The 18,622-nt window shown below is 40.2% G+C and overlaps 1 protein-coding gene across 1 annotated transcript; it reads left to right on the forward strand.

Annotated features, from left to right (window-relative positions):
- Positions 1 to 410: 410 nt before the first annotated feature.
- On the forward strand, positions 411 to 1,322 carry LOC122543643 (probable G-protein coupled receptor 139). The gene has a single exon (XM_043682463.1). The coding sequence runs from the start codon at positions 411 to 413 to the stop codon at positions 1,320 to 1,322; it is 912 nt and encodes a 303-aa protein (XP_043538398.1).
- The last annotated feature ends 17,300 nt before the right edge of the window (positions 1,323 to 18,622 follow it).

Here is an 18,622-nt window from a genome sequence, read left to right on the forward strand (position 1 = left end):
ACATTTTGATCATTTGTGTTAAATTCTATGTCCTGTGATCCTACTCCACAATGTCCATGATGAAGGAACATGGCTACGAAGGCTTGTACTTTCAAATAAACCTGTTCTAACAAAGCCCTTGTCATGTAACTTTTTTTAAAATTTCATCCGCCCCCGCACCATAATCCAGTGACAACCAGATATCCGTCACTGATTGTTGAGAAAACCTTACTGAGGTAACTAACGTTCGTTATGAAAGTTAAATACCATCCTTACCTCATCAGGCCGATGCATAACATTATACTTGTCTCGTAAGTTAGCTTTGGAGAACGAGACATGTGCAATGAGTGTCAGCTGAGCGAATGACATCGTCATCCAATGAATGATTTTTTTTAAAGTACTCATCTTCTCTGTCTCTCACAGCGAATTCGATGACGATTTTGATTCTCTTGCGAGGGAACTGTGGTCTTTCCAAGTGTATCTCGGTTTACATGGTGGCTATGGCGACTTCTGATCTACTGGCCATTATCATTATTGCTGTCGTGTATCGCATTTTGAACTATTATTTTCCATTGTCCTTCTTGTCTCACACACCTGTATGCTTATTCATTGTATACATGACTACCATCACTCTCGATCTATCTGTTTGGTTCACCGTATCATTCACATTTGACAGATTTGTGATGATCTGCTGCCAGGAGTTCAAAAGAAAGCATTGCACAAAAAGAACCGCTATCACATTATTAATAATCGTCTCAGCCCTGATCCTATTGAAGAATATTCCGGTGTTGTTTGCATATGAACCTGAGAAGATTATTCAAAACGTCCAGTGGGGCTGTAAAACAAGTGCAACTTTCTTAGCTTCACCTCTTGGGATGACGTTTGTCTGGTTTTACAGCGCCTCTGTTGCTTGGATTCCATTTCTGCTAATATTCGTGTTTAATTCTTTAACCGTCTGCCGCATTTTCGTGGCAAATAGAACGCGTATTGGACTCCAGGGGCACAGAAATGGGAATCAAAGCAATTCAGTGGGCGAGAACCGGAGGAAATCTGTCATTTTATTATTCTCTGTGTCAATCAGCTTCATCGTGCTTTGGTTGACATATTCCCTATGTTTGGCCATCACCAGAGTGTCACACCCTAATTATTACCGAGGCGACTTCGCAAACCCTGAATATATCGCAACAGAAACAGGAAATATCCTGAAGCTGCTGAGTTGTTTTCTTAATCCATGTATTTATGCAGCAACACAGAACAAATTCAGGGAAGCACTGCTTAACGTAATGAAACTTATATGGAAAAAACCCTCAGAATATGTTAAAAAGAATAAACAGAGTGTTTAGTTTCAAAGTACAACAATGTAGCAGAGTTTTCATTTCATTAATTTCTAATACAATAGATTTTTATTAGACTCTGGTGATGTCCATACAAAAAAAAAAGTTTTTAGCTTACATTAATTAGTTTTGATTTGGGACTACCTATTCTGCATTTTTTTCTATTCTTCATAATTTATTTTTATGTTGTTACAAGTAGTATATTAATTCAAAGGGAACAATTTTCAACTTTGTGAATCAGTATTTTAAAAAAGTACAATGACGGTGGAAGTGATGTCTCACCTATGAATTAATATCAATGGAATCTGAGCACATACCAGGATCCAATGTGACTTTTGTTTTTTAAGTTTAGGCTGGAAAACTGTCTTGCTTCACAATTCAGCTAGTGTGTGTGTGTGTGCGTGTGGTTTGGAGACAACGTCTTAACCCTTATTCTCCACAGAAAGTCAAAAACCTGACTTTCACACAGATGAGAGTGTTTTGCTGGAAAAGGCACTGCCGGTCAGGTAGCATCCGCGGAGTGTGAACCTGATGAAGGGCTCAGGCCCGAAATGGCGAGTTTCCTGCTCCTGGGATGCTGCCTGACCTGCTGTGCTTTTGCAGCAACACACTCTCAACTCTGATCTCAGCATCTGCAGACCTCACTGTCTCCCTGACTTTCACACAGCGTCATTCACCGAAACCACTTCGAGCAGCCAACCATCAGATGAGAAATAAATTGCTATAGACTGCAGGTGGTCAGTCAGAAACACAGGAAACAAAAAGTGAGAAAACAGCTGAAGAATGTGGTAAAATCTCTCTTGAGGCAAATCTGAAGACTTGACAAAAATGCGAACGGAAATACATGTTTTATCAAACGACTCCTTGATGATTAATCTTAGTTTCACCTCTTTTACTGTCATTCTTACTTATTGAAAACTTAAAAGAAAAGAGTCAACGTTGTGCTTTGTGTGCACATTTCTTTGATTTCCTATTGGATATTTCCTATGGGTGACTGTATGTTATTAATGTTTCCTTTTAAATTGTACAGATAGCATATCCTTTTTAAGGTACCATTTTCAGTCTCAAGAGTCAAAGCTTAAAAAAGCAATGGGCTTCAGGAGTAAAACCTGACTAATAATGAATAGAATTCACCACAGAGACTAAAATCGAGTGCACCAGTTTAATGTCATAACAAAAACAATCAAAGCTTTTACTGTGACAAACGTGGATACATTGCAAAACATTTACTTGAATATGAGACATGATCATCCCCCAAAATGACTTTGAAACCTCATGCTGAGTAAATTCTAAGAAACGAAATTCGAAAGAAAGGTATTTTCTTGCTATCCTGGTTATTGGGCGGTACTAAGTAAAGCATTGTTTATTGACTAGATGGAACATGCAATATTTTTTAATTAGTTGATAGCGCAAACAGGCATGATGCCTCAACACTCAGTGATATGTTAATTAATGAATCGTACATTTATTTCAACATTGAAAATACGAACACGTTTAGAAGAAGGATTGTGAACAAGCGAACAATACCCCCCAAACGTGAGTTGAAACCTCAGCGCCAGGGTCACGGACGTCTCAGATCGAGCTGACAGGACTCTTAAGGGGAAATGTGAGCAGCCAAAAGTCGTGGTACACATCGGTGAGAACCACATAGATAGAAAAGGATGCGGACTTGAAAAGTGAATATAGGCAGTTGGTTTAGAAGCTAACCTGCCGGACAATCAGAGTAGTGCTGTCAGGATTGCTACTTAAACCACGGGCGTGAGGCTCGGAAAAGAATGTGTGTGCAGTTGAACACGTGGCTGCAAAGCTGGTGTTGGAGGGAGGGTTTCATATATGTTCATCATTGCGATAAATTCAGGGGAAGGTATGATCTGTACAAGAAGGACGTGCTGCACCTGAACCGGAGGGGCATCAGTATCTTTGGCTGGACGTTTGCAATAGCTCTTCATTCAGGAAGGTATAAACTCGTTTGGCAGTGAGATGGGAACCGGAGCCACGTATGAGTGGTTCGGGGTAGCTGGTGATCAGGCAGATACAGCGAGAACAGAGTCTGTGACGAAGGATAAAAACTTCATTGGTCAACGTTGCAGTCAGTGTTTTTGATTGAAGTGCATCTATTTTAACACAAAAGAGTGAGGATTATGGATGATGAATTTAGAGCATAGGATTATGAATGAGTCTTGGATGTTCTGAGATTTACATCTTTCAAAATTAATAGGGAGGGAGGTAAAAGAGGTGCTGGAGTGGAATTGCTAATCGGAGATGATATCACAGCTGTAGAAAAGGACGTCTTCGACGAGAGTTTGCTTATTGAGTCAGTATAAGTGAAATACAGAAACAGGGAAGGAACACTCAATTTGTTGGGACTTGTCCACAGATCCCCAATACCAACAGAGACATGGAGGAGCAGATTGGATGGCAGATTATGGAAACGTGCAAAAGTAACAGGGTTGTTGTAATGGGTGACGTCAACTTCCTTAATATTGGTTGGCACCTCCTTAGGGAAAATAATTTGGATGGAACAAATTCTGTCAGGTGTGTCTGTGAAGGATTCCTCACTCATTGTGGAGATGGACCGATTAGAGGGGAGGCCATTTTAGATTTGGTGCTTGGCAAAGAGTCAGGTCAGGTGGAAGATCTCTGAGTTGGAGAACATTTCAGAAATAGTGATCACAACTCTTTGATCATTATAATAGTCATGGTGTGAGATAGAAGCAGACATCATGGAAAAGCATTTAATTGGGGAAGGGGGAATTACAGTGCTGTTATTTCAGGAACTTTAGGAAACAAATGTTCAAGGGAACCTCTTTGTTATTTTCTTTAATGACTGGGATCAGGAAGGGGAAGGATTGATTTGTAAGTTTGCCGGTTAAACGAAGGATGGTGAAGTTATGGATAGTGTGGAAGCTGTTGTGATTTATCAAAGGGGCATTGAAAGAATGCAGACGCTGTCAGATTAATGGCAGAATCAATTCAAACTGGAAAAGAGAGAAGTGATTCATTTTGAAAGTTCGGATTTGAATGCATATTACAGGTTTGAAGGCAAGTTTTGACAGTGCTGGGGAACAGAGGGATCTTGAGGTTCATGTACTTGGATCTCTCAAAGTTGCCACTCAAGTTGATAGGGTTCTTAAAAAGGTGAACGTTTTGGTGTTTTCCAGTCACAGGGTACTATTTTTAAGAGCGACGAGGTTATGCTGCAGCTCTATGTAACCCTAAATATGTAATACCTGGAATATTGTGTTCATTTCTGGTCGCCTCATGGTAGGAAGGAAATGCAAGCTTAAGACATGGTGCAGAGGTGATTTACTGAAATGCTGCGTGGACTGGAGAGCATGTCATATAAAGATAGGTTAGGGAACGAGGGTTTTGTTTCCCATTTGGAGTGAAGAAAGATGAGAGATGTCTTGATGGAGGTGCACAAGATGATGAGAGGCATAAACAAAGTGGTAGCCCAAGAGAGTATCCCAGGCCAGAAATAGATACCACGAGTGTGCATAATATATTGATTGGAGAAAGGTTTTTGGCGAGATGGCAGAGGTAGGTTCTGCTTACACAGAAAGGTCTGTGGAATGATCTGCCAGCAGTCGTAATGGAGTCAGATGCATTTAGGATATTTAAGTTACTCTTTTGTAGTAAAATGAAGGGTATGTCAATCAGTTTGATTGTACACTAAGATGAAAGCTCGGCTCAACGTGGAGGGTCAAAGGGCCTGTACTCTGCAGTGCTGTTCTATAATGTCTTTCCTGTGTTTATGGGACGTTCAGACCATCAAGTCTGCTCCACATTCAAAATGTTTATTGCTGACCATCAATCCCACAAAACTTTATCCGCTTGCTACCTGGACCATTTGTGACCTGGCTCCCTCAGAAATACGCAGAACTACGTTTTCAAACATTTACTTTTTACGTCTTGTCCATTCTCTGCAACATTAAATCATCAGGCTCACCATTCTCCGAATGAAACACGTCATGATCAATCATATCCTAAATGACTTCGTTCATGCTCTTGGAAAGTCATTCATGGTTACACTTCACAATTACATTGTGGGAAAGCTATTTTAGCTTATTTTACTCTCACTCATGAAAACAATTTTTTCTGCTCTCAGTCCGAATATCTAATTATTTGTTCAATGTGAGCATGTTTGTGCCACTGCCTAAAACTGAAACTGTGGTGCACGTTGTTCTTCACATGCTTCTTGTTAAACACAAAAATGCGCTGTTTGGGTTTTGCTTCAGGGAATGGATAGATACAGCTGATTATTGACCCTTTACACAAGCAGATACAAAGAATAGCAGACGTTTGTTCTCAGTGGAGCCAACACCGAGCGACTCCCAGTGAGTGATCTCCAACGGACCTTATCACAACATTGCGTGCATATATTCCACTCTTTTAAATATAAATCTGATGCTGTCTCTATGCCTCACGATGAACCTGATGTTTCGGATGTCTTGGCTTGCTGCATCCTTCCTCTATGGCTCACAAACAAATTCTTTTAATGTACTTAGGCACACGTTGTCACAATAAACTAATTAAGACAATTGAATTTTATCTGTTGGAACGTTTAAAACAGTCTTGAAAAATTCAGAACGTACGAAGTAAGATTTGAAACTGGCAGCTCACTCTGATTTTGGATGCATCAAACACTGTACTTACTGAAGTCTTAGCTCTCTCATCTTTTCTTCTTTGAAAATAATTTTCTCCATCAAATAAATCGACCAATTGAAAGTTGAGGTGCACTTTAATTGACTGGACCATTAAACAATAATTTTGCTTTGAATTGAATGGGGAAGATTTTGTGAAGATGATGAACGAAATTATGAATATTGGGTGCCAGTGTCAACTAAAAAGTAAACAAAATTCTCATATGCCTACTGTGCAAAATACTATTTCATTTCACAGTGATCTAGACAGTGATTATCTTTGCTACATTCTAGCATTTGAAAGAAAATGGGAAGAAATATGAAAAAACACAGGGGTCTCGATGCACATTGAACTAGAGTCAACAATTTGACTGTTGCCCCATGTATGCTGTTATCAGTTTATTTCCAGTAAATGAAGAGATTTCTGTCTTTGAAAAACAATTTTTAAAAAATCCTTCACATGAAGATGGTGAATGTGACATAGATCATAAATTTTATGAATAATTTGCGACAAGGGTTTCTGAGAGACGGATTGACATACATTTGGAGAAGCAATGACGAATTAGGAACAGTCAACATAGGTTTGTTCATGGAAAATCGTGTCTCAGAAATTTGATTTTTTGACACGATGAACATAAAGATACATGAAGGCAGGGTTGGCTATTTAGCAAAGTGAGTCGATATCGAAATCAGGGAGAGCTTGACAATTGAATGGAACTTCGGTTTGACGGTAGGAGACAGATTTGGGTAAGCGAGAATTGTTTCTCAGATTGATGGCCAGTGGTCAGGTGTGGGGATGGGTGGTGCTTGTCTTTGGTAAAAACGATTGTGATGCGAATTTAGGAGTCATGGTTAATCAATTAGGGGAATGACACCAAAATTGTTCGTATATTTGACAAAGAAGAAGATTATCTAAGAACACAAAGGAATCTTGATCAATTAAGCCAGTTAGCTGAGGGGTGGCAATTGGAGTTTAATTTAGATAAAGATGCTTTCGTTCGTTCTGGCAACAGAAGGAATGACAGGATTTACACAGTTAATGTTCAGGCCTTCCCGTTGCTACATTAGAATTTTTCTTTTGCCCTATTTCTGTCCCTTACGGATTGACATTGGTATTGGAAGCCAAATTTAATTATTCAACCAACTCGCCATTTCGTCAGCTAACCTTACCGTTTTAACTTTCCACTCTTCCACATGATTTCCCATGACTTCAGGAAGTGATTTTTTTGAACCCCAACGAATTAATCTTGTCTCTAAAAGTGTCATAGTTTTGCTGTATCTTTAATGCCCATATCCACCTATAAAAATTACTTTGTTCTATCCTTTAAATCTCAATGTAGGTTTGACGATTGTCCCTCCGTAGGCTACTGAAATGCTGCCTGTAGATTTCTGGCAAAAGCTTATTTGAACCTAAAATGGCTGTCTTCACTTCCTCATATGGCCCAAATACCTCCTCTGATAAGTGATGCAAATAACTCACTAGCTCAAATCGACAAGTTTGGTTGGATCACCAAATTCCACATGGACTCTGACCACTTCAGTTGATTAACCACCTTGTCAAATGAGATAGATAAAGACTTCTACATCCTTCTAGTCGAATGTAGACCATGGTTGAATACATTTGAACAAATTCCGAACAGGCCTTTGGTTGCCAATGGTTTGCTCATCCACCTCTCTTCGTCACTAAGCTTAACTTCAACCTTCATCACCATCCTTTTAAGCTGACTTTCCTGCCTAAGTGTCAATTTTTGAAGTTAAAACCCTCCTTCCCTCTCTTTCCTTTCCCTCCTGTACTTTGCTGTTTTATTCTGCAAGGACATTTCGTTCTTTTTTTCTGCTAACTCATCTCTTAATCGTGATTCATACAGTTTCAAGTCTTTTTTCTCTTTCCTTTTCTCTTGCCTCTATCTCAAGCTGCTTCATTTTCATTTCAATTTTTCACTAAATCTAAAGCTTCCGCTGGCGTTTCCAGCATATTGAAATGCGGAGTGATTGTTTTAATTATCTTTTCCTTCCTCATGGAATGAGGCAGCTTCAACTCCAGCTAGACTGCCAATTCCAGCAGCTTCTCCTTGATCGCCTTTTGGAAAGATCACAAAGTCAGTTTTTTCACCACCAGAAAACTCTTGTTGAGTGATGAGGCCATTACTACATCAAGCACTGCTTAAAACAAACGAGTTGAACGCCCAGCCCAAAAAAAACTAACAGCGACCACTCGCCAAACTCGAGTCTTCCAACCGTTATCCCAAATCAAAATCTTAATGAAAATCCGGTGACGACACACCAGTCTACATGAAGCAGCCGGACCCTCTCACAACAATTCAAAAAAGTAGCCCAGATCCAAATAGTTCTAGTTTTTTTAAGCAGTTGTGTAGTGGATATTCTAGGGCTGACGCATCTAGTCCAAACACTCAGTTTTAAACAAATCAGAATATTATTTACGCCCAAACAAAAGAAAACCAAATTTAGAATTGCATAACTATTTGAAATCTCAATCAACTCTATCACAACTTAATGATGTTGTTCCAAATTCCTGAAACGTCCCACAAATTTCGCAAAAAGGGAATTTCAGACTCAGGTTCTTGCAGGAGAGATGTCAGAAGGAGAAGGGATCGGCATGAAAGTGCTTCATTGAGTCCACAACAGCTTTCTGATTTCCCACCTAAAGCTGGAAGAGGACTTTTTAAAAAATCAGCTTGCCCACACCAACCTTATCCATGCTCTGAACTTTGAGAACTCGCCACTCCGTTCTCATTGTACAAGTGTTTAAATACAAATTGAACGATTTTTCAAGCAAACATATCCATTCTGAAATTAAAAAAAACGTGGACAGAATGGCCTTGTAAAGGAAGCAGCATCGTTACAAGAGCTATCTGAATTTTTCAAGTTCAACACTGACTTGTCAGGTGGAGTGAAGGGATAAAGGAGTTAAAATCAGACCTGATGTCAAGTCTAAAATTTTACGTATCCATTTCTTTTTAACACAATTCTCATTATGGATAGTTACATATGGCTCTAAGACTTAGAGTGCTGCATGCGTGTTGGAACTTATCCAATGTCATTTGGTGACGACATTCCCTGTGGTTATGCCATTTCCCGGGTGACATCATATTCTGTGGTGATGTTATTTCCCATGGCTGTGTCATTTCCTGCTCTTCTTCTCAGGGCGTGGTAAGTATGATCCAAGTCAATGTGTTTGTTGGTAGAGTTCTGGTTCGAATGTCATGCCTCCAGGACTTCTCGTGCGTGTCTCTGTTGGGCTTGTCCTTGGATGGATGCATTGTGCCAATCATAGTGATACCCGTCGTCATGTATATGTAATGATAATAGTGAGAGTCGTCGTGTCTTTTTGTGGCAAGTTGATGTTCATGTGTCCTCGTGTCTGGTTTTCTGCCTGTTTGTCCAATGTAGTGTTTAGTATAGTTCTTTCAAGATATTTAAAAATAAAGAAATGCCTTGAAAGGCCCTATACAGAAAGCAAGTAAAAGTAACATCCTTTACAAAATAGAGGGGTGACTAAACGTCTGAAAACAAACCTTACATCTCAGCAAGCAAACTTACATCCAGAAGATAGTTTGGGGTTTAACCACGGACAAACGTAAAGCTGAAATTGTCAGGGAAATATTTAGGTGTTTCAGAGAAATAGACATTTGCAGTAGAGGAAGCGAAACATAAATTTTAATTGAGGAAAATGGAATGAGAAGATAAACAGAGAGAGAGGAAAAAGAGAGAGAAAAGCGACAGAGAGAAGGTTCTTCGCTGAGCAAAGAGAGAGATTAGAAAGGGAGAAAGAAAGAGAGTGAGAAGAAAGAGAGACAGAAAGGGAGAGAGTAGAAAGAAAGAGAGATACAGAGAGAGAAGTAATGGAAAGACAAAACGAACGAGAATTTAAAACTTCAGAAGTTTCGATATGGTCAGCAAAGTCAAGTTAACAGGATGGAGGCTGAAAAAGTCGGTAGTGATATGTACAATATGTCAGTGCTCTGCCACATTTTGATGAGGAAGATGTTGAAGCTTTCTTTCTTTTTCATTTGAAACTTTGGGGAGGGAGATGGAACAGTCCGAGGATTTGTGGCTCATGGTAATTCATATACAACTGGCTGGCAGAGCTATTGAGGTATTTGTCGCACTCTCACATAAGGTGTCAAGTGACTATGAAGAGGTTAAAAAGACCATCTTAAGTGCTGATCAATTGGCACAATAAGCATACAGACATCAGTTCAGAATCACAATGAAGGAAACAGACCAGACTAACTTTGAGTTCTAAAGAATTAAACATGGTCATTTTGCTCGGTGAGTGCGTGCTTTAAAAAAATCGAGACTACCGAGTCTCTATGAGAGATCTTTTCTCCGGTTGAGTTTAAAAACTCACTTTCAGAGCTGGTAAGAATTCACGTGGAGGAGCAGAAAGTTCAGTAAGTGAGAAGGGCAGCAGAATTAGCAGATGAATACATGTTGCTTCTTAAAACAAGTTTCCGAACTCAATTTCAACCTGTGAGAGATAGAAGTTGGGAGAAGGGAGATCCTAAACTACTTAACAAAGAGTGGAGAGCACTGGTAAGACTTTAGCACAGATTTTATAAAAATGCCCAAGAGGGGCAAAACAGGAGAAATACCTCAGACGTTTCCACTGTGGTAAAGTGGGACATGTAAAGTCACCGTGCTAGTCAGTAAAGAAAGGAGCTGTGGAAACAAAGGATGTGGTAAGTGATGCTAAGCTAGTGGCATTAGTGAAGGTACTAAAATAACCCCAAGAAGAACCGAGGAGCTGCGGGAGAGTGCACAGCCTAGGCAGGGGCTTGGTATGGAGTTAGTAACTTATCTAGAAAAAGAGTTCGATTCTGTGGCTAAAGTTGACTCAGAAAGAACGGGTGAGAAATACAGAAAATTATAACGTTCAGAGATGCAGGATCTCACCAGTCACTGATCTTGAGAGATGAGCAAATATGCATTCTTTCTGATCTATTAGCCGTGGATGTGGTGATTTATGGGATAGATGGACAGAAATTTAGCTATGCCCTATGTTAGATCCAGTTGGAGTTCCAACTTAAGACTGAGGAAGTTACAGTGGGAGTGATTGACAGAGTGTCAATTCCAGGTATTCAGTTTGTTCTTGGGAATGATGTGGCAGGATCCGAGGTGGGAGTGACACCCCTTGTTGTGGAGAAGCCCAAGGAAGACCAAGAAATGGAGGTGTTAAAACAGAAATATCCTGGTAACTTCTCAGACTGTGCAGTAACTAGATCTCACTATCATAAGTAACACCACGAAGAGAGAAGTAAAGTGAAAGATTACGGAGTTGAAGCTTCGTTAGCAGACACCCTGCCTGACGTAATGGTGCAGGAAAACCTGAACAGGCAGAGAGTCAGGATGGGGTGTTTAGTCTTCGAAGGCTAAGAGACTTGCAGTAGCAAGACAAGACGATGAAAATTTTTATATGTGCATGCGTCAAACAAAAAGAGGTAAAACATTTTTCTGGAAGGTTAAAATCTGGAAGATAGAATCCGAAGGCAGAAACTGAGATCATGGCTGATTAGTGTAGATGGGAAATCGGCTGAAGTGCACCAGATGGTGTTGCTGGGAGCACACAGACTGGAGATTTTACAGGTAGCACATGAACGACCCATCGGAGGTCACCTAAGGGCAATAAAGGCACAGACGAAGCTACTTTTCCTTTCATTGGCCTGGAATGCACAAAAACGTGTTAATACGTGTGATACATGCTACAGGTGGTAATAAAACCAGCACCTTTGTTGCCAATTCACACATTTGAAGATCATTTGACGCGGGTTGTAAACGACTATCCCTTGCTGAGTTCTAACACTGATTTCAGTTTTTATTTAACGCTATTATTCCGGCTCTGTTGCATGACGCTGATTTCATCCCTGTCCCAGTCTATTAGGTCATGGGAACCAATCTCTTGCCATCATAGCTGCTTTCCTCAACTGTATCGGGATACTACGGTTTTATTCGTTAGCTTTGGTGTTTACTGCGTTTTAATATCTGTTTTTACTAATAAATCATTCATTCAAACAATTTATTTAATAGTTTGGTATATGCGCAGTCATTTTTGCAAACGTTTTGGCCAATGCTGATAGAAGGTAGTACGCTTATGTTGTTCAACGTTTGCATTAATATTCTTCTGTAACAGAGCAAAAACAAAAATCCACAGAAAAGATTTGGCACGTCTGGTGGCATCGCATCTCTAGAGACAGAAACACAGGCAAGTGTCATTGGATTAGGAATGTTAATGCCATTTGTCTCTCTCTGTACCATCTCATCAGACCTGATGAGTTTCTCCAACACTATATTTGTTTTGAATACTGCAGATCTCCAGCGTCCAGAGCTTTGTTTTATTTCACGTTTGATGAGTTTACTTATAGTCAGTCTTGGTATAGGTTTCAAGAGAAAATCAGAAATCAATTTACAAATACGTAATCCAGAACTAAATTTCAATCAGTAATTTCTGTTTTTCTTTAAGTCTTCAAAATGGCAAATTAGTTTACTGCAGAGGAAATAACCATAAACCCTTTTAAACTGCATTAAATATTGAAGGACTAACTACAAGTTTTGCGTTAAATCTCGATCTATGCTTTCCTGGATCAATTGGCAAGTGGTAAGTAATTGAGCAAATGCAATATTTTTGGCTAGACAATGGGATCATAGAATCACAGAGTCACGACAGTGTGAAAACAGACCCTTTGGCCGAACAGGTCCACACCAACCCTCCGAAAGATAGCCCCCTGAGACCTATTCCCCTAATGCTATATTTACTCTAAACTACATATCCCGGAAAATAACGGGAAATTGAGCATGGCTGGAATCAAACCTGGGTCACTGACGTTTTCAGGCAGCAGCACGCCCCACTGAGCCACTGTGCCGCCCTACAGAATGTCGGATTCTGTTCAAAATGCTGACCCAAAGTGAGGAAAGCATAAAGCAGGGTAATTTCATCCATATCTCTCGAATGTCCGACATGAAGAGATTCCTGGAAAATTGTCTGTGATGTCCCGTGAGGTCCATCTCAATGACCACATCTTCTCGCAACATTGTTATTAAAATGGTGTTATGGTCCAAGCCAGACCACGATAAAAAAAAAAGATGCTGGACCCTAATCTTTTCTTATTTCAAAACACATGTGAAGTGCATACTCCAGTTTTAATGCAGCTGGTCATAACTCTCGGCTTTGAACAAAGCAGAATTTATTTAAACACTACAGTTGAAAAGCGAACAAAAGAAAGCAGAATTTAGAATATCTTTATTAAACTTTCTGAAAAACCGAAGACTTGATATAGCAACTTAACTATGGATCTGTTCGAATTCTCACAACACCCACACGCACACCCCTTGGAAAAAGTTAAATTCAAATACAGGTTCTGAAAGGTAAGAGAGATTTCAGGCAGAAAGATTAGTCAGGGAGCATTTGCTGAAGCATGGGAACTTTTACATTGTAGCAGTTTCCGTGTCTAATATCAGCGGCTTTGAAGCTACAACTAAAACAAAACTACACAAAATCATAATTGGGAGAACTAGCCACTCCCCTGCCTTTGTTAAACTTGGCTCTTTCCGAGACATTTAGGCACATCTGCCTTTATGCCCTCTCATTAAATAAAAACTCCAACGACAAAATAGCCTTATTAAAGTAACAGCATCATCCCAATTAGAAATCACGTTTGTTTTAATTAGTGACAAAGCCTATGGAATTATACTTGTTAAATAGTACATTAGCGGCACAAATTAGCCGATTCATAGAACATAGAACATAGAACAGTACAGCACAGAACAGGCCCTTCAGCCCACGATGTTGTGCCGACCACTGATCCTCATGTATACACCCTCAAATTTCTGTGACCATATGCATGTCCAGTAGTCTCTTAAATGTCCCCAATTACCGTGCTTCCACAAATGCTGCTGGCAAGACATTCCATGCTCTCACAACTCTCTGTGTAAAGAACTCGCCTCTGACATCCCCTCTATACTTTCCTCCAACCAGCTTAAAACTATGACCCATCTTTTAGTCATTTCTGCCCTGGGAAATAGTCTCTGGCTATTGACTCCATCTATGCCTCTCATTATCTTGTATACCTCAATTGGGTCCCCTCTCCTCCTCCTTTTCTCCAATGAAAAACGTCCGAGCTCAGTCAACCTAGCTTCATACGATAAGCCCTCCAGTCCAGACAGCATCCTCTGAACCCTTTCCAAAGCATCCACATCTTTCCGATAATCGGGTGACCAGAACTGGATGCAGTATTCCAAGTGCGGTCTAACCAAAGTTTTATAGAGCTGCAACAAGATCTCACGACTCTTAAACTCAATACCCCTGTTAATGAAAGCCAAAACACCATATGCTTTCTTAACAACCCTGTCCACTTGGGTGTCCATTTTAAGGGATAAATGTACCTGCACACCAAGATCCCTCTGTTCCTCCACACTGCCAATAATCCTATCCTTAATCCTGTACTCAGCTTTCAAATTCGACCTTCCAAAATGCATCACCTCGCATTTATCCAGGTTAAACTCCGTCTGCCATCTCTCAGCCCATCTCTGCATCCTGTCAATATCCCGCTGCAGCCTACAACAGCCCTCTATACTGTCAATGACACCTCCAACCTTTGTGTCGTCTGCAAACTTGCTGAACCATCCTTCAATCCCTTCATCCATGTCATTAATATAAATTACAAACAGAAGAGGCCCAAGGACAGAGCCCTGTGTAACACCACTCACCACAGACTTCCAGGCAGAATATTTTCCTTCTACTACCACTCGCTGTCTTCTGTTGGCCAGCCAATTCTGTATCCAGACAGCTAAGTTCCCTTGTATCCCATTCCTCCTGACCATCTGAATGAGCCTACCATGGGGAACCTTATCAAATGCCTTGCTGAAGTCCATATACACCACATCCACAGCTCGACCCTCATAAACTTTTCTAGTCACATCCTCAAAGAACTATTCAGCTTTTTATCTTACCTAACATGCTGGGCAAGGTAGACATGGAGGATTTTCGACAACGCAACTAACAGGAATCACCTGTTGACCTCAACTCTCTTCTGGCCCTGAAAGGCCACCTCGATGAACAAAAGTCACCAAGGTCTCATGGCACGGTCCATGCGTACTTCTGCACACAACGCCATTTCTCCAAACTTGAGCATTCATACAATGACAACCTGAAAGAATTCACAGGACACTTTTCCAATTTGCTTAAATCATGCTTCTCTTGTAGTTTGTTGCATGCAAATTGCTCCAGCAAAGAAGACATTGCACTGGAGGAAATGCATCGAGCTCATGACTTGAACCAGGTTAAAACCCCGAGTCCTTCGTTCATTGTCGTACACAATGCCAATATTTCACTGACATCACTGCTTCCCCCTTCAATCAAAAACATTTTACGCATAAGACTTGCCTTGGTGCTTTGGATTCTTGTTGGTGTTTCAGCAGACTTCATTCCAGGTGGAGAGTTTTTGCGCAGGAACTACCAGGAAAGTAAGTCAAGAACAGCCTCTGATATTTGTCCAAAGGATTGGGAACAGTCAGCCAGTCACTCAAGATGTCCCGAGACAGTATGTACTCCAAAATAATGAGGTTACAGCCAACTGTTGTATGTCAAATGATGTCGCTGGAAAGGTCAGCATTTGCTGCCCATATCTACTTGTCCTTAAAACGAGGATCACCCTTAGCTATTTCATGGGACAGATAAGACTCTTAAAAACACAAAATCTATTTCCTGAATACATTCAATGACGTGGCTGCCATTGCCTGTTTTAGTAAAGAATGCCGCATGTTCACTGTTGCCTGACTGAAGAAATGTTCCCTCAGCTCCGTCGTACCACATATCCTCAAATTTTGACATCTTGCAATAGACTTGTCAAACAGGGGAAGTAGTCTCCTTGCATCAAGCCCGCCCAGCAACTTTAGAAAGTTTTGTATTTTTCAATGTGATCATCTCTCACCCTTCTGAACTGTTCTGAATATATGGTCAGTCAAATCAATCTCTCCCATTGAACAGTTTTGCCATCTCTGGTGTCAGCCTTGTGAACCTCCACTGCACTTCCTACTTGGCAAGTATAACCTCTTTCAGATAGGAAGACCAAAACCGCAATTTATGGTCTGGCAAAGGCCTTGTAACATTGCCATAAGGAACAGCAGTTTCCTTTACAGATCATGGCCAGGACGAATAAAAACGTTCAGTTGACAGTTACCAATTCGTGGTTTGTGACAACGTAACATGGAGGTATATCCAGCTTAAAACCTGAAGCTTCACATTTTGTTTGAAAGAAGTGGGTTGGAATTCAAATATTCCAGTCATAAGCTGTCTACCCACCACAGCGTCATTTAGGTTCATGTACCTGTTGAATATCTCTTCACTGATGGATCTCGTAAAAACGAGAGCCATAGAATCATAACGCATTAAAATCGACCCTTGGGTCCAACTAGTCCATGCCAGCAATGTTACCAAACTAAATTCGTTTCGCATGTTGCATTTCATCCATAAATACAAGGCATCGATTTACTTGAATTTAAATTCTGCCTTCCATTCCTAGGTTCGTTGGCTGTACATAGCTGGTCACAAAGTATCTGAAAAAAACGTCAGGCCTGTAATTATTGGATTTGCGATGTGAGACAGTAATACATTAATGTGTACTGTAATATGGAGAACAGTGACTTGTAGAACAGCAGCAATGTGTGAAGTTATTGCGGATTGTGATCTACCAATGAAACCGAATGATAAAATGATGCAATGCGAACATCACGCATCTACAATTTCAGTTAGATGCAAAGAAAACTGGCAACAACGCAACGTAACTAATTCAAAGACTTTGACTTGTACCCATCCTAGTAACAGAACAAGATTTTCAGCGCTTTGCTGAAAATACCCAGACAAATGAGAATGATTATTTCACAGCGTATGGCTGTCTTTCAGAAAAATACCATTGTGACGAGTATTATAGATTAAGTGAGTCCAATTTAGCACATACCAAGGAAACCGTTCTGCCAGCCCAATATCTAGCTTGAAAGTTAAATGAAAATAGCTTGCAAAGATGGCAGTATACAGTACTGAAGAAAATGAGCACTTAAAGTTCCGATTAGCCGCCATGACAGAAGTGAAAAATCCTACAACCATGAGGGAGTCTGTGTATATTCAAAGGCTTTTTCTAAGTCTTTAAACATCTGCCCTATCTCGACCATAGTTGAAGTGTTACAGCAAAATGTTAAGTTTGCTATGAAAGATGGATAGTGGGAAGTCAATGTCGATGAAAGCAGACGCTTTCTGAACTCACATTTGTCACTACTCGGGAATACAAATGAATGCATGTTTTCTTTGACATTCCCACTGTTCTGGAACGGTACTATGAAATAACGAATGATCAACCAGAGTGGAAATGATTCATCAATGATCTTTTAGTTCCTGGATTTAAAAACACAATGCAAACGGGTTGCGGTAGACAATGAACCTGACGATAACTGATTAAAATGCATAAATGAACGATGAACCAAACAACGAATGTAAGTATTGCATTGAATTGCTTAAATTGTGAGCAAACCAGAAAAGGCTCTAATTTTCAGTCTAAGAAGACGAACATCCATGCAGGCTGACTACAAAGGACGTTCACTGGTACAATGTCGTCTACACAACTTTCCTCAAATTGTCACCACTCATTTTAATGAGCACTGCAAAAGATTAAGACAGAATCAAACGAAAAAAGACAAAGTCGGAGTTTGCGGTGAAACCTCCACCTTCTCACTTTGTTTGTGTCATGCCTATTATAGAAATTTAACAAATTATCAACGTGCTGGAATTATTCCACACGTCAATTAGTTTTTGGTCTTTTCCTTACCACAGAAGTCGGCAAGGTATCTCCATGCTCAGTGCGTGCTTGTGGTCAATTTGACTTTCTTTGCATCAGAAGGAAGAACTGCAGATAAAATAAGCAACATGATGCAAAGGGCATTTATCAGGAAGTTGGCTGGGCGGCAGAATTTTAGTTATGAAGAGGGACTGGGTAAGCTGAGCTTGATTCACTTTGGAATAGAGGAGATTGAGAGAGGATATTGGTGAGACGTATAAAATTATGAGTAGTATGAATAGGGTGGAAATTAACTTTATTCTGCTAACTGGGGAGATCAATGACAAGGGACATAGATTTAAGCTTGGGGCAGGAGGATTCAAGACGATGTAAGCAACAATGTTTGCTCCCAGATTTTAGTGGGAATATGGAACGCATTGCCTGTAAGGATGATTTTGACAGACACCTTCATAAGCAGTGATTCGATGTGTCCTTGTGACCAAAGCATAACGGTCTATGGGCTAAGTCCTCGGAAATGGGATTAAAATCGATAGCTTCTTATTTGTAAATGATACAGGTGCTCTTGATGAAGGGCCTTTTTTCACTGTTATGGATTTCTGTCAGTCTAAATCTGTTATTACTCTTGTATTGTTGAGCAGAGACTAGGATGAGAACTGTGCTCTTCCTTGTTTTAGTGTATCTCAAGGGTTATGAATGATTTATTAAGTAAGGCAAATTTGAACCTTTACCTGGAAAGTCTTTCAACTCAAGTGTTCATCTGACATCCTTTTTATCATCACGATTTGGCTGTATTTCCATCAGGAACACATGTGCCTTCTGGACAATCAATATAGGTAGCACAGAATTTTCATCTCTGTGAGCG

Source organism: Chiloscyllium plagiosum, chromosome 44 (assembly GCF_004010195.1).
Source record: "Chiloscyllium plagiosum isolate BGI_BamShark_2017 chromosome 44, ASM401019v2, whole genome shotgun sequence".
In the NCBI taxonomy this organism is placed as follows: domain Eukaryota; kingdom Metazoa; phylum Chordata; class Chondrichthyes; order Orectolobiformes; family Hemiscylliidae; genus Chiloscyllium; species Chiloscyllium plagiosum.